This window comes from Alligator sinensis, unplaced genomic scaffold (genome assembly GCF_000455745.1).
Source record: "Alligator sinensis unplaced genomic scaffold, ASM45574v1 scaffold546_1, whole genome shotgun sequence".
In the NCBI taxonomy this organism is placed as follows: Eukaryota; Metazoa; Chordata; order Crocodylia; family Alligatoridae; genus Alligator; species Alligator sinensis.
In genome coordinates, this window is record NW_005842061.1 from 1,067,955 (window position 1) to 1,084,107 (window position 16,153).

Genomic DNA, 16,153 nt, shown 5'->3' on the forward strand with positions numbered 1-16,153 from the left:
AACACATGCCAAAAAAATGTAGACACTATTTGGCACCGCTCTCAGGGCATGCCTCCACTGCTTCCGGCCACTCTCTGCTCTGACGGGAAGGTGCCCACCCCACTCAGTTCAGTGCCACACCCACCAAACATTGATAAAAAGTAATGGAGCTGTGGCTAGAACAGCACTAGATCTGCACCAAGCAGCAGCTACCTGCAGCTGTTTGGTGCACTCAGAGTGGGAGTGAACAAGTGAAGTGTGTTTTCCTGGCAGCACTCCCTGGCACAGTAGAGCTGTGTAGACATGTTGCAAGAGTTATACACATCCAGACAAGCAACAAAAATATCCCATATCAAATAGCTCCCATTACCTTTAACTATATTTTGGATAAGAGTGTGTTCAAACTCCAGATGCTTTAAGGTTTGCCCAACATTAGAAACTAAATTCTTGAGTTTATAATGTATTCAGGAAAAATAAAGCAACTAACTGATAAAAGCAGCAGTATGCAAACTATACTATTGTGTCAGGGCTGGCAGTAGTTTTACTAAGAGGTTAGATTATGGATTTGTATAGGATGATTTGGATAGGGATTGGAATCCCCTGCCTTGCCAGGGGATTGGACCTGATGGCCCCTGGAGGTTCCTTCCAGCCCTACTTCTCTATGATTTCTATGATTACTTGAAGAAAATTGGCCTTCCAAAGCAATGGAATGTGGTCAGATTAGATGCTTGCAGTTTTTGTTACTCTCTACCTGTGATGCTTAGAATTCCCCATTGACCTTCCTTTTTCCATATTAACTCATGCAGTCAGTTTTTAAAGCCTCTTATTTGTATGTGCTGTACAAATGTATAGATCATCGAAATGTGCTCTTTTTGCATGTGCCTGAAGCTGTCAGCTTGTAACATGTAAATGGTCAGGAGGAAGCTGATGCTGCATTCTCTTGGCCTGACAGCCAGCTGAGCCAGTGTGACAGGAGTGTAGTGCTCTAGTTGGACTCTGATAAATAGTAAATACAGAAGCATCAGAAAACTGGATCCAATTTTTTTTTGCCTCACGCTATATTTACTTTGGCCAAGAACACAGCCACAGTCTACCAGCATGCTGAGAATCAGTCATTACATTGCTGTCCTATTTACTTATTCTAAAGGACCTTCCAAAATCCAGTAACATTAGAAAGGAAGAAAGATATTCTTTATCCTTGGCCAGTTGCTTCTGAAACCAACAAACCCAAAAGATTTTTGTTTGTGTGCTAAACTAAGTGAACAAATCTTGGATGCTAGACTGAATGTTTCAAAACAGACACATTTAAACAGCTGATAAAGTGAAATAAAAACAAGATGCTACTCCATTTGTCTGACCAAAACCATCCAGGGAAGAAAGTCTACTGATTCCACTATTTTCGTTGCTGACTCACATGTTCTAACCAGGATTTTTGGTGCCACAGCCAAAAGGATTGGTCCTAGTTTCCTTTGTGGCTTCTCCCTTATTCTGTCCATACTTGTCTTGACTGCAGGTGTTGGTGAATCTGAATGATATTAATGACAACCAACCTACTTTTCCACGGGCCTATGAGGGACCCTTTGACATCACAGAAGGTCAGCCTGGCCCAAGAGTGTGGACTTTCCTGGCCCATGATGGGGACTCAGGCCCGAATGGACAAGTTGAATATAGCATCATAGCAGGGGATCCTCTGGGTAAGTTGTGGGGAAGAAGTGGAAGGTAATTTATGAGATTCCTTTAGATTGTTCCTACAATCCCCCATGTTTTTGTATTTCACACACACATGCACAGACACACACAGATGCCTCTGCACAACTTCTTCCCCATATGCTCAAAAATGTATGTGTACATGTGACGAAGAAGTGTTACAGAACTGAGAACCAGCAAATCTGGATTCTGTTCCTGACTGCACCATAGACTTCCTTGTGCAAATCACTTGGGATTTGTCTATACTGCGGTGGCAGAGAACTCAGTCTCACTGCCAAGGTAGTGAGCCCTGGTCACCCACCCCCATTCCACATGCATCAATTCCAGCAACAAGGTGGTGAAGATGCCTTGAGGGGACCCCAAGCCACTGTTCACAAACATGCCAGAAACCTAGGTCTTGAGAATGAAGCCAGAGTCAGCCCCCTGGGGGATACTCACTCTAATTTCTGGGACTGACCTGCATAAACCAGAAGCTGGTGGGCAGGGCTCATTTCCTCTGTGGCATGACAGAATACTCTGCTGCCATTGCACAGACATACCCTCACCCCTCAGTGCCCAGGGGTGTGGTGAGAAAGTCATATTTATTAGACTGCAACAGTGTCGAATGCTATGGAAGTGACAATAAAATAATAGAAACACATATATCTACCTTTTTAGTGTGTGCACACATACACCCATACCCATCTGCACAAATCTCTGTGTCTGCACATATCTCCCTGTGTAACACAACTATTCACTAACAACCACTTATATGCATAAATACACTTGTCTACTGAACACACCCCTTATGCAATGATAGATACACAACACAATACGACATATGTAAGGATAGCAAAAGGTCCAGCTATGGACCTAAGAGGGTGTAATTTGTTGTAGATTCAAATCAGACAAGACTTGTGGAGTAGACAAAAGAATCTGTAATCTTCTTCCTTTCCCTGGCTATTCAGATGAGCCACTTTTATTCAAGTGCTGTACTTTTTTCCCCAAGCACAGATCTTTAGTGGGGGAAGAGGGAGAAGGGGGAGAGAGGGGAACAGAGAGTGGAAAGGGCTAAAAAGCTTGTTTAGGAAAGCACAGGAAGCATTTCAAAAACTGTCCTCGCAACTGATTCCTTCTGAAAAACTCAATTTTGTACACAAGGAAATCCTATTACAAAGAACATCCGCTCTGTGGAGAAACACTGCAACCTGTTGTGGGCTGTTCAGAGACAGCATGGGCTTGTGCAAGTTTAACCAAGGTTACAAAAGGAGGGGCACCAGGTAGGCAGGGACTTCAGGGAAATCCAGAATGGGCATGGAATCTATTGGGAAAAATACAGGAAGTTGACATTAAGAAGCACAAAATTCCCAGCAGGATCTGTCCACCCCATCGCTGCATTCCATAGTCATGGTAAACTGGGAGTTAAGGCAAAGGTCATGGCTGTGTTTTGCTGATTAGCCACCTGCAATTTCTAACTTCCAGTCTCTGGCAATAACTCTGGATTAATGATACAGAAACCCTTCACTTAACCTTGGGGCTTGTTTCTAAGGCATTAGAGGAAGTGAGGAGAATTTTTCATTCACACTTTTAGAGGTTGAATTTAATGAATTTTATTGAAAGTGACAGTCTATAAGGTCAGGCTGGAACCAGGGTGATGGCAGGCTGCCCTTGTGCAGGCTTCCCACAGATAAATACAGCTCTGCATATGCACCTCAGACCAGACCAACAGCAGCATTACCCAACAGTGAAGTGCATTTTAGCCCTAGGTCTCCCCTCAGCACAGACAAAATGTCTGTGTTACAACAATGTGTGCAAACCAGGGAATAGATTTCACCATCCTATTCACAGTAACTGAAGTTCAGTTTCTGGAAAGGAAAGACAGTCCCTGTGCCAGATGTACTCTGTAGGAAACTCTGCAAATCAGGCTGCTTGCCTTGAGAGATGATTTTTACCACATACAAAGTACTTTGGGAATTTCCTATGCACAAGTAGACAATAATTGAGTGACTGTAACAGAACTAGTTTTGATTTATGAAGGGTCAGTATTCAACACACTGGTATTTACATCTTTTTGTCAGCCAAGCATGTGCAAAAATCCCTGGCCACATCCAGAAATGGGGTCAGTTTCTGGAGAAAACACAATCACAGTGGGATAGCTTAGTCACCAAGTGACCCTTTTGGGACACAGTGTGCTGTTTTTAACCTGTCTGCAGAGCTCACTGGGCAGAGGAGGCTGTTGTGAAGTGACCTTCTCCCCTTCATTACCTCTCTGACTGCCTGAAATAAGGTAGGATACAGGAGACAACATTTTCTCTACTCCCGCAGAGCTTAACAGCTGGAGTTTAAATTAAGTGAATCAAAGCCTGTAGCAGGCTGGGAGTCAAGAAGCATAGCCTCCATTGGCTCACTTACTCCTATTTGAAAAACCAAGGCAAAGTCTCAGCATTCTGCCCTGATGTCAATGGGATCTGTGTAGCTTTCCAGTGTCATAGTCCCTTTGCTTGGTACTGGCAAATCTCCTTTCAGAAATAACCTGTTTACCCTTTATCCTCTCTCCTTCTTCCAGGAGAATTTGTGATCTCGCCTGTGGAGGGAGAACTGCGAGTTCGGAAGGATGCTGAGCTAGATCGAGAGAACATTGCTTTCTATAACCTCACCATTTGTGCCAAAGACAGAGGGGTACCTCCTCTCAGCTCCACAGTGAGTCCTGTTAGCAGGCCTTGAGGCTGGGACATTGAAGCCTCACTTACATTCTCACATTCCCAGCCTTCTTAATACGTGGGGTAGGGAAGTTGTGTGTGTGGGGCGGGGGGGAGAATGCAGAAAAGAGGCCTTGACCCCCTCTCCTCAGTACCCCCTTCACCCTGTCCTTTCCATTTTTCTTGTCACTTCATCCTCTCCCTTTCTTTTTCTTCATGAAACCTGGACAAGTAGGTTGGGGAGGTTCTGTCTCCCTTCCTCTGTCACCTGATAAAGCACATGTACTAGAATGGCATACAGGATCACCATCAATGAACTAGGCCAGTGGTTTTCCACCTTTTATCATTTGTGAACCCCTAAAAAAATGTAAATGGAGGTGGACAGCACTTTGGACATTTTGAATGGAGGTGCAGGCCCCTTTAAATTGTAAGTGTGGGTATTCACATACTTTTGATTGATCAGTCATCTTTTGTTGACCACTTAGACATAGTCTGTGAACCCCCAGCAGTCTGTGGACCACAGGTTGAAAACCACGGAACTAAAGATTGCTGAGCCTTGTGATGCAAAGCATGGCCATGGCTTTGTAATTCTGGCCTTGGTCCTGTAACTGCAGGGACACCTCCTACATCATAAGAAATGTCCCATGTCCTGTCCCACATACAAAATGCTTTACTGCATAAAACAGAAAAACTTGTCTATCCAAGGATGGCCTGAATGTGAGGGCGGGGAGTGGGCTACAGTTACAGAGCTGGGCTAACTGCTTGAAAACTCCATACCTGTGACAAGTCAAGTCAGGTAGGAAATTCCCTCTAGCTTGCTCCTTCTGTCTTTTGACTGGAGCAAGAGAGACTAGGGGGCATCTGAACTTCAAGGCCTCTAGGCTTGGGGCTTGCACATAGGATGCCTGCCATGGATTTGGGAGTATCTGAAGCCCCATGCTGAAGAGTCTGGGAGGTAGGATACTTGCCAGTGGTAGCACCATCTAGCTCTGCTCAGTCAACAGAATTCAAAACTGAGTTGGCTGGTTTGGCTGGAGACATGAAATTTCAACAACAACAAAAAGTAGGAAATTCCTGCCATCTGAGGCATTATGGAAGAAGGCACAGAGCTTGATTGTTGTAATATGGAAGAAGGATGAGAACACACTCAGGGAATCCAGGAGTGATGGGATACATTGAACCATAGATAATGCTTGCCTTTGTATCCAAAATCCTCTTTTTCATCTTTCAGGTCATGGTGGGTGTGCGTGTTTTGGACATTAATGATAATGATCCAGTGCTCCTTAACCTGCCCATGAATATCACCGTCAGTGAGAACACACCTGTCTCCAACTTCGTCACCCGCATCCTTGCCCGAGATGCTGACAGCGGGCGGAACGCCCTCTTGACCTACAATATAACAGCTGGCAACAGAGAAAATGCTTTTTACATTAATGGCACTGTACGTCTCCTGGCCTCATTACTTCTGTATGCAGCAACATACATGAGCACATGCAGGTCTTTTAGTCTTATGTGTAATGGTACAAATACAAACTCTGCAAAGCCTTTCATTCGCTACATACAGTGACAGCTATGATTTATACGGTGCACACAGTGGCGCAAACAATAGCTGCATACATAATACACTGACTAGAGAAACACACCTCTCTAAGGCAGACCCCACGTGTTAAGTGCATGTGCCCTCTGTAATGCTGTACCAGCAGTACATTCAGGAGATGATTCTGCCCAGCATAGATTTGAAATATTGTACCATAAGGGAAAGACAAAAAGCAACGAGTAGGACAGGCTGCACAGTAGGCCCCACTCCTGTAGTATTGAGCATGACATGCATTCACCAACTCATTCCAGCATAGTAGCAGCTGAACAGCCAGACAGGAGACAAATGGGAACTCTTGTACACTAGTCCTCTCTGACATGTTCAAACCACACTTCCTTTTTACCTGGAACTCTTGTTGGGGGAAAAGGGACTTAACAGTGGGGGTCTACTACAGACCGCCCAACCAGGGAGAAGAGCTAGACCAGGAATTCTCAGGTCAGCTCACGGAGGCAGTTAAGTCAAAGGATGTGGTCATCATGGGTGATCTAAACTATCCAGACATTTGCTGGGAAGAGCAGTCAGCCACGTCTGACCGCTCACGTAGGTTCCTAGCCGTGTTACAGGACCTCCATCTAACCCAGGAGGTGTAGTCCCACCAGGGGAAATGCCTTGTTAGACCTGGTCCTGGCCACAGGCAATGACCTGGTGAGGAGACTGCGGGTGCTCGATCACCTGGATGATAGCAATCATCGCCTATTGGAATTCACCATCCAGTGCAGGGTGGCAAAAGCCTGCAGCAAGGCAGCAGCCCTGGACTTTAGGAGGGCAGATTTCATTGAGCTAAGGAGACTAATTGGGGAGACACTGAGGTCCTGGAGGGGTGGGGAGTTGGGAGTCCAAGAAGAGTGGTCATGCCTGAAGGAGACGATCCTCCAAGCCCAAAGGGTGGCAATCCCTACATGGATCAAAAGGGGCAAGAGTGCTCAAAAGTCCCCATGTTTCACCAAAAGCATCCAGAAACCTCTCAAAGCTAAGAAGGAGGCATACATCCAATGCAAGGGAGGGGCCATCACCAGGGAGGACTATACCTCCATTGCTCGGGACTGTAGGGGGGCTGTTAGGAAGGCCAAGGCGGATATGGAACGGGGACTAGCAACCCAGATCAAGGATAACAAGAAGTCCTTTTTTAAATACACAGGGGGGTAAAAAGAAGGTTCCGGGTAACGTGGGGCCTCTGCAGGACACGCTTGGAAATCTGGTGGTCTCACCAGACGATAAAGCTAACCTATTTAACAATTTCTTTGCCTCCATTTTTCTGAGCAGGGACCAGGTCATCCCCTGCACTGGGATCCCCGATGGTCTCAGGGGAGGTGCAGCCAGACCCAGGGTCAGCGAGGACCTAGTCAGGGAACTTCTGGTGGGACTGGACATGTTCAAATCAGCAGGTCCAGAGGACCCTAGAGTGCTGAGGGAATTAAAAGAGGTCATTGTGGGACCCCTGGTACAGCTTTACAAGCACTCATGGTGCTCTGGTGAGGTGCCAGAGGACTGGAAAAGGGCCAATGTGGTCCCCATTTTCAAAAAGGGGATTAAGGAGGATCTAGGAAATTATAGGCTTGTTAGTCTTACCTCGGTCCTGGGGAAGCTCTTTGAGAAAATTCTCCAGGTGCACATCTGCGAGGGGCAAGCAGGGGAGTGTGTGCTTAGGGGCAACCAACATGGGTTCATTCGAGGCAGGCCCTGTCAGACCAACCTGGTGGCCTTCTATGACCAGGTCACAAAATCCTTGGACGCAGGTGTCATGGTGGACGTAGTCTTTCTGGACTTTAGGAAGGCCTTCGACACTGTCTCTCATCCCATTCTCGTTAAAAAATTAGGAGATTGTGATGTCAATGCCTACACAGTCAGATGGGTTGCCAATTAGCTGGAGGGCTGCACCCAGAGAGTGGTGTTGGATGGGTCATTTTCGACCTGGAGGGATGTGGGCAGTGGGATCCCCCAGGGCTCGGTCCTTGGGCCTGCACTGTTCAACATCTTCATCAGCAACTTGGACGAGGGGGTGAAAAGCATCTTGTTCAAATTCACAGATGACACTAAGATGTGGGGAGAAGTTGGCAGTCAGCACAGAGGCAGAAAAGGATCTTGGAGTCCTTATAGACTCCAAGATGAACATGGGCTGCCAATGTGGGGACGCAGTCAGGAAAGCTAACCGCACCTTGTCATGTATCCACAATTGCATCATGAGCAGGTCCAAGGAGGTGATCCTCCCCCTCTATATGACATTTGTCAGGCCGCAATTGGAGTACTGCATCCAGTTCTGGGCACCGCACTTTAGGAGGGATGTGGACAACATCGAGAGAGCCCAAAGGAGTGCCACTCTCATGATCAGGGGGCGGGCAGCAGGGCAGGCCCTATGAGCAGAGGCTACGAGACCTGAACCTGTTCAGCCTCCACAAGAGAAGGCTGAGAGGGGATCTGGTGGCCATCTATAAACTGGCCAAGGGAGACCAGCAGGCAATGGGAAAGTCCCTGTTCCTCCGAGCACTACTGGGAGTAACAAGGAATAACGGCCATAAGTGGACGGAGAGTAGATTCAGGCTAGATATCAGGAGGCACTACTTCACTGTCAGGGCGGCTAGGATCTGGAACCAACTTCCAAGGGAAATGGTGCTCGCTCCTACCCTGCGGGTGTTCAGAAGGAGGCTAGATGGACACCTAGCTGGGGCGTTTGACCTCAGCATTCTTTCCTGCCCATGGCAGGGGGTCGGACTTGATGATCTTCTCAGGTCCCTTCCGACCCTTCCAACTATGAAACTATGAAAGCCAGGAAGTTGATAAGCAATGATTTGAAGCTATCTGATATTGTAGGCAGGGAACTGTAAATACTATCTGTTGATATGCACACCAGCAAGAGAAACTGATGCTCCCTACTATTCACTGTACACAATATTGCCTATTTTAAACACCAACAAAGTTTGGATTATATGCACAGCTGTGCATGGCATGTGAGTCTCAGAGACTGCTTGAGTGGCCTGCCAGTGTGGCTTATGCAGAATACACATGGAACTCCACACTCTCCAAATCCATCACCCAGAGTGGATCTGAGCTGTGTGGCCTTGGAATAATAGTGGATGGAGGGATCTTAGCTGCATCTTCATTTTATTTTTTCTTTCCTTTTTTTCTCACCAGACGGGCATAATTTATGTAAATCGCCCCTTGGACAGAGAGCGGGTGGCTGAGTACAGGCTGACCATAACCGTAAAGGACAACCCTGAGAACCCACGCAATGCCAGGCGGGTAATTACAGACAGCACTGGGATTTTCCATAAAAACAGTTGGGGAAAAGCTGCTTGTGCTGGCAAAGAGAGGGTGGAATTTCACAGAAAATATTTAATCTGGCAGTCTACACTCCAACACACCTAGCCCCAGTTAATTTCTGGAATTCACACACAGATGATGCAAACCAAACTATCTTCCTTTCTCTTTTCAGAGTGAATCAGAAAAATCCAGACTAGCTGTATTTCAAGCAAGCTAGAATTTTCTTAAAATGTCTTACTCCTAGCCTTAACTCCAATAATGATTACACAGCAACTACTCCATGTTATCTGGCTTTTCAGAAATACACCGAGATGCATCAGAATGAAAGCACAGTCTGTTCCAATACTGGAGAAAGAAGTAGTTGTGGTTTTACTAGGAAAAAGAATGCAACCCCTCAGTGTTGTGAATTCTTATATATCATTTTTTAATATGGTGGAGACAATTTGTGTGTGATGCTGTAGCCTTCGATACTTGATTCTTTGCTGTAATGCATATAGATAAAGATTGAAACACTTTGTAATTTCACCATATCCCTTTAAGGGCACAGTGTCTGTGACCATCCACGTGTTGGAATATGTTGGTATGTGAGTGTATTGGAATTTTTCTTCATTACAGATTTTTTTTTTGCCAACTTACCAATGCTACCCCCCAGAAGACATGAGGTACTTTGACAAAAGCCCTCTTCTGTCAGTGTAGCTGGACTTACACCAGGGATTTTACTGGCATAACTGTTGACTGGGGGGAGTGATTTTTTTCATGCTGCTACCTTACCTAGCAAAAGGCAACACGGCCACATCCTTGTAATGGAGGCTACGCTATTGAGAGCTATAACATGGTGACAGTAGTACAGTTAGACCCCAAAGGCTGGAATCCAGAAAGCATTGAATAGTACTTTAGCATATGGGCCAGCCATATGCTGCCACAGAACTGCATTACTAGAATGATATTGGAGTATCTGAAATGTCTCTGTCGCAATGACGCAGGCCTCGGATGGAGATTAGAAATAAAGTCCAGCCAGCGGGATGCGTATTGCACACGTGGCATATTCTGATAATACAGTTACATGGTTGTACCAGGCTCAGATTTTCCATAGTGCTGAAGTGGATAAGGCAGCATGCAGAAGGCACTGATATGAAATGTAAATTGAAGAAAGGGATTTGCAATCATGGCGCTTTTTCCATGTTTTGTTCACACGCTTTTAGGATTTTGACCTGCTGGTGATTTCAATAGCAGATGAAAATGATAACCGGCCACTTTTCACTCAGAGTTCTTACCAGGCAGAGGTGATGGAGAACTCCCCAGCAGGTGGGTCTGTTCTTCCTTTACTGCACACTTCTAGGTTGGTGGGTATTCTTTGATAACCAGACTACCCCAGTCACCTCCAGCTAAGTGAAGGGAAGACCACTGAGAATTCTTCTGCCTCGACTGTCATATATAATGTCAATCCAGGTAGTTAAATGTTGATGATGTCATTGAGTAGTGAGATATATTTGGTTAATCAGAATGGGTATTGATGTGCAAGTGGGTGTTATTACGTGTCTCAGTATATAGGTGAGGAGACAAGGCTGGGTTAGTTTAGTAAAATTTCGGATGTTGTTACTTTTGTCATTCCTGAAAGTGGGTATTTTTCCCACCAAAGTAATGTCTTTGTCATCTACTTTCCCAGAAGAAAACTGTCCTTTCTGGAAATTATATATCTATGTGGGATTGCTGTCCACACAGAGAGTTAATCACCGCCATGAAGCCAGCAGTTCTCCAGTGCAAAACTACTGAACTGGAGCTAACTGCTTTGTGATAACTGAATTACCAGAAGCTCTTCTGCCATATGAAATATGGCAGCATTGGGTGGCAGTTGTTGTTCTGGAGGAAATGAGAGCTGGGTCTACTATAGAGCAGGACAAGGCGAGCAGCCAAATGCTTTGTCCAGGGAATAAAGTAGCTGAAAAAGTCACCCATTTTGGTGAAATTTTCTCTGCTCTCAGACAATGGTCATATAAAAAGTCTGGACACTGTAGGTTATTCCAGATAACTACTCAGTTCAAGCCCCCAATAGCCAGGAATGTTTCTCTTTTTCCAGACCTTTAAAATAAATGCTGCCACTTGAAGAGCCCAGGTATCATTTTTTTGGTTTGGAGCCTGAATTCCTTAAAAGGCTCTTGGATACAGGTGGCACCTTATCTGACCTGACTTGGGCACTTCCATAAACACTGGGTTTGGTGCATGCATGCGTGCGCATGTGCGCACACATACACGCACGGGCACCCCCCCCCCGGATGTATAGCTAAGCAGGAGTTCTCTGCAGAGCATGCTGGGAAGTACTTTCATGTCACTGTGACTAGTTGAAAGCATCTGATGGATTTGTTTGTTTTCTTAGCAGGGCTTTACGGTTTCTACAAATGAGCTTCTTGATTCAGTCTGCCAAGGCTGCAACAGCCACTCCTTCATTGTCTCATGAGGCCTCCCTCTGTGTGCCACATTCATTCATTTCTGTTGGTCATGAGTCACTAGGGTGTGAAGGGGGCTTGAAGGTGAGGAGGAGGAGGTCTGCATAGAGTTCTTGCCAGTAGTCATTAACACCTTTTGTTTGATTCAGGAACTCCCATCATGGTGCTCAATGGGCCAATTCTGGCTCTGGACAATGATGACGGCATTAATGCCGTGGTGACCTACCAGCTCCTGGGACTGACAGAGGATCTTTTTGTTATCAACAACAGAACAGGTATGCACCATTACTTGGCTCCTGTCAGACCACGCTCTGTCTCTGGTGTAGAGCTGCTGGGTAGTTTTGTCAGTTCCAAGGCACGGATTGTAGGTGCTGTTTAACATCATCCTTGCCTCACATCCATGCCTATTACTGAGTAAAGAGCATTAATGTTGGAGCTGTTGTCCTATTTGTTGACACTGTATATTTGCCTTAATTCCACAAAAGATGGAAGATTTGAGTACAATTTTCTGTGCTTTTCCATTCTGCTGATGGGAAACCCATACTGCAGGGATGTACTCTGGGCAGCATGTGAAAGCTGTCAGAGTGCACTTAAATCCACCCTTTCTCAAACCATCCTCTTGTTTTTACTTGGCTGACTTTTAATATCCTCCAGGTGTCATTTTGGTGAAGCCAGGCAGAGTGATTGACCGTGAAGCCTTTTTGAACCCAAGCTTGGAGCTCATGCTGGTGGCATCAGATATTGGGAAGCTAAACAGTACAGCTAGGCTTATTGTGACCATCCTGGATGATAATGACAACAGACCGATTTTTAACCCAGCAGTGATGACTGTGCGACTGAAGGAAAACAGCCCCCCAGGTCAGATGGATTCCAGAATGTAAGGGGGAGATGGGGCAGAGATGGAGACAGGGACTAGACTGGAAACCAGCCATGGGCTAGGAAGAACTGTTTCTTCATATCTTATTCTGCTATTCCTCTCTTTCCCATATTTTTGATAATTTCAACCTGTGAGGGAATGGAAATTTGGCGAAAGGGAGTGCATGGGGAGCTGGGGGTCTCTTTTGAAGACTCCCCAGTAATGCCAAGACAATTTTTGGATGGGGGGAAGAAGTCAGTGGATGAAAATCTAGAATTCCAACAAGAAGCTGAGCTACCAGAGTAATGGTCAACTCCAGTCCCATTCCAGAGTAGCTTTTTTCATGCAATAAGTGTATAATATTTGTGTTGTGCATGATCTGATTTATACATCCAGAATCAAGACTGCTGATATCACTGTTGACATGATAGCATCATGCAAAATGGGGCAATTGATGTTACTTCCCTAAATGCTGAAAACTGATATCCTTTTGCCATGTAGCTAACATGTAGCGAATGTACACATTCATCAGTGCATACATAAGACATACACATTTTACAGATCAGTCTGATACTGTGTCTTATGAATGCAACTGTATTACACAGTTTTCTCTGACCATCACATGCTAGAGCCTGAAGGGGAGTTTACCTATTAGTTTTAACCAAGTTTTCTTGTTTTTCTCTTGTTCAAATTACACCAACAAATAGTGATTTTCCCTTTCCATTTTACTCTGATACCTGGTAAATGAGTTAGAAGTCAATGGTTTTATTTTATCAGGGCCTTTGGTTCTTTTCTTGGCTGCCTCCAATGTATTTTGTCTGTATGTTTGGTGCTCCTCATGGTTAAGGGTGATAGCTTGAAAGTGTTGGTGCTGGATTTATGACCCAGATACCTTGTTCTGGGTGTATCCAAATCCTCAGACTGACCATGACCTCCCCAATCAATAATAGGCAATTTTTTATTGATACACAGTGATAGCAATTAAGAATAATGCAAACAATGCTATATTTACCAGTCCTAAGGCTGTTACAGAGGGAAGGTAAATCTGGCCAGTACACAAGCTTTACCTTGAGGTTCTCTCTTGAATATCAGATGTCAGCAGCCTTGAGGTCGAAGGCCAAGGCCCACACCCCTGCCCAGTGGGGTGGGTGAGATGAGCTGGTGGTATGCCCTCTGTCCATGGTGGCCTTGGGTTCCCCTCTTGGGGACCCTTTGCTTCTCTGAAATCCCTCCTTTTGTATTCTTTCTCCCCTCTGATGACTTCACTCCTGGGCATCATTGATTGATTTCCCAGTGATCATCATACATTCTGTCCTGTCAGCATATCCCTTTGTTCCAACAAACCCATCACATGCACACATCTTAATTTGGTTATTTGCCACTCTCCTAATTTGGTCTGTCCACCAAAGCCAGAAATCCCAAGGGTTCGCAGTTGGGTATTGTTGCCTAATGCCACCTTATCTCATATTATGGAACAGTGTGGTACATGTCTTCAATTTCCCAGCCTGTATGTCTGCTGGCTTCAGACACAGTGGGCCTTGAAGGAAACTGTCACAAACAGGCTTTTAGAAACCAACTAACACTTGCCATTCCCCTGGACCATTGTTCTAATGCAGTATCTGCTTTACCTACAAGCCAGTTACCAAAAGCAAACCTCTAAATATCATTTTCCAGTAAGAGGAGGAAATTTGTCTACCTGGCTCAGTGTTACACAACTAGTTTGAAGTTCCACAGTTCTATATGTAGTGTACAGTGCTGGCACTTTCAGGAACAGGAGGCTGCACTAGATAAACCACTGGAGTGCTGCAATACAGCAGTTATTTGGCTGGGATGACCAGCTGAATGCAAAAGACTCTAATATCAGAGTTTGGGTCCCTTCCTTCTCCCTCTCCACCCCCAGGATTTTCTGTCCTCCAGGTAACAGCTACAGATGCAGACAGTGGCCTCAACCAACAGCTGAGCTATCGGATCAAGAGTGGAGCTCAGGACAAGTTCCTGATCAATGTCGACACTGGAGTGATCCAGGTGGCCAACATCACCATAGACAGGGAAGAGAAGGACACCTACCGACTGACTTTGGTGGCTGTGGATCGAGGCACGCCCCCCCTCTCTGGCACAGCTACTGTCAACATCCTCATTGATGATGTCAATGATTGTCGGCCAGAGTTCGTCAACCCAATCCAGACAGTCAGTGTGCCAGAGTCAATAGAGCCTGGCACCATCGTTGCTGAGGTCACGGCAATAGACAGAGACCTCAGCCCCCGGCTGGAATATTACCTCATTGAAATTCTGGCTAAGGATGACACCAATGCTCTAGTGCCAGACCAGCAGGGAGCATTTGCTGTGGACTTTAGAACAGGTACAAGAACAGGAGGAACTCTGTGAATGCCTGTGCCTCTCTTTTCCCTCTTCTACTTCTGTCAGTTCCAGTATACTCTCTCTCTCTCCCCTTCCCTGTTTCTACATCTTTCCTTTTCTCTTTTGCTTTTGCCTCCCTTTGTGGCAGTTACTCCTTTCTTCTCTTTTTGTTTACCTTGCTGTCTCTCCTTGCCCACACTTTGACAGTGCCTTGCTGCTAACTAACTAACTATTTTTTCTTTCCTTATGGCTGCCAGCCTGGAAGGTTTGCTCTCTCTGTTTCTGTGCAACTTTCAGCCAGTCCTCTCTCTGTTCCATTGATCATCTCTCTTCCATCTCACCCATAACCATGATCACTGTTATTGCTGCTTGGGTGCTCAGCTCTGTCTCTCTGTGAGGGAGCAACCCTGACATGCCATTTGGTTGTTGTTTAGCCTTTGCAGACTGAATGCAGACATCCCCTCAGCAGAACTTTGCTGGTGGGGAGAGGGAGGGGGAGGCCTTCTAGAGTAAGTTGTCTCTTGTTCAATGAGTTTTCATAGGCAGAGAAAGGAGAATTAAGAATTCCATCATGCCCTGTGATTTCATTCCCAGCTTGCATATGTCTTGGCTCCTTGTGAGACCAGTGCTGTGAAAACACAAGACTGATTTAGCTCATGTACTTTGGAAGAATAAAGCTGACCCATAGGAAACAGGCTCAAGAGTCCTGAAAGTCTAATGAAATAAGGGCCAGATCCTCAGCCAGCATGAGTGAGGATAACTCTGGTAACTCTACTGGAGCTACACAAATTACATTCACAAATAATCAGGACACGTGTTCAAAATTCACCCCTGCCCAAACAATTCAATTCATACAATTGCTGAAGCAACCTGATGTCCATGCAGCTGCATGCAGAGGAAGTGCAGAGGCTTGAGGGCAGGTGTACTTCAGGCAGAAAGTGAGCCCATATTTTTGCCTTTCTTTTTAGCCCTCTGTTTTTTGCCTAAATAGTTTAAGAAAAGACAGGAGTTCATGCAGACATAGAGGGGGCTATGGGTAACAGAGGCTTTCTAAGGGCTGGTACACAATATCTCCCCCTGCATGGGGAAATTAGGCAAGTTCTCTCTAGATTTATAATCTCTCTATGTGATATTTTTTCCTCTTCTTCTGCTTTACAGGAGCTGTGAAGGTTAGCTCTGCTCTAAACAGGGAGCTGGTGGCCACTTATGAAGTCACCATCTCTGTCCATGATAATGCCAGTGACTTAATTGACCACTCAGTCAGTGTGCCAAACGG

The 16,153-nt window shown here is 45.6% G+C and overlaps 1 protein-coding gene across 1 annotated transcript in view; it reads left to right on the forward strand.

The window, feature by feature from the left end:
- Nucleotides 1-16,153, forward strand: part of CDH23 (cadherin related 23) — a 569,738-nt gene that overhangs the window by 529,994 nt on the left and 23,591 nt on the right. The window contains exons 40-48 of the mRNA XM_025203550.1: nt 1,493-1,673; nt 4,232-4,365; nt 5,596-5,805; nt 9,091-9,198; nt 10,422-10,524; nt 11,813-11,938; nt 12,318-12,521; nt 14,420-14,878; nt 16,036-16,152. Of these exons, the coding sequence (XP_025059335.1) occupies nt 1,493-1,673; nt 4,232-4,365; nt 5,596-5,805; nt 9,091-9,198; nt 10,422-10,524; nt 11,813-11,938; nt 12,318-12,521; nt 14,420-14,878; nt 16,036-16,152 (1,642 nt within the window). The remainder of the gene's footprint in view (nt 1-1,492; nt 1,674-4,231; nt 4,366-5,595; nt 5,806-9,090; nt 9,199-10,421; nt 10,525-11,812; nt 11,939-12,317; nt 12,522-14,419; nt 14,879-16,035; nt 16,153) is intronic.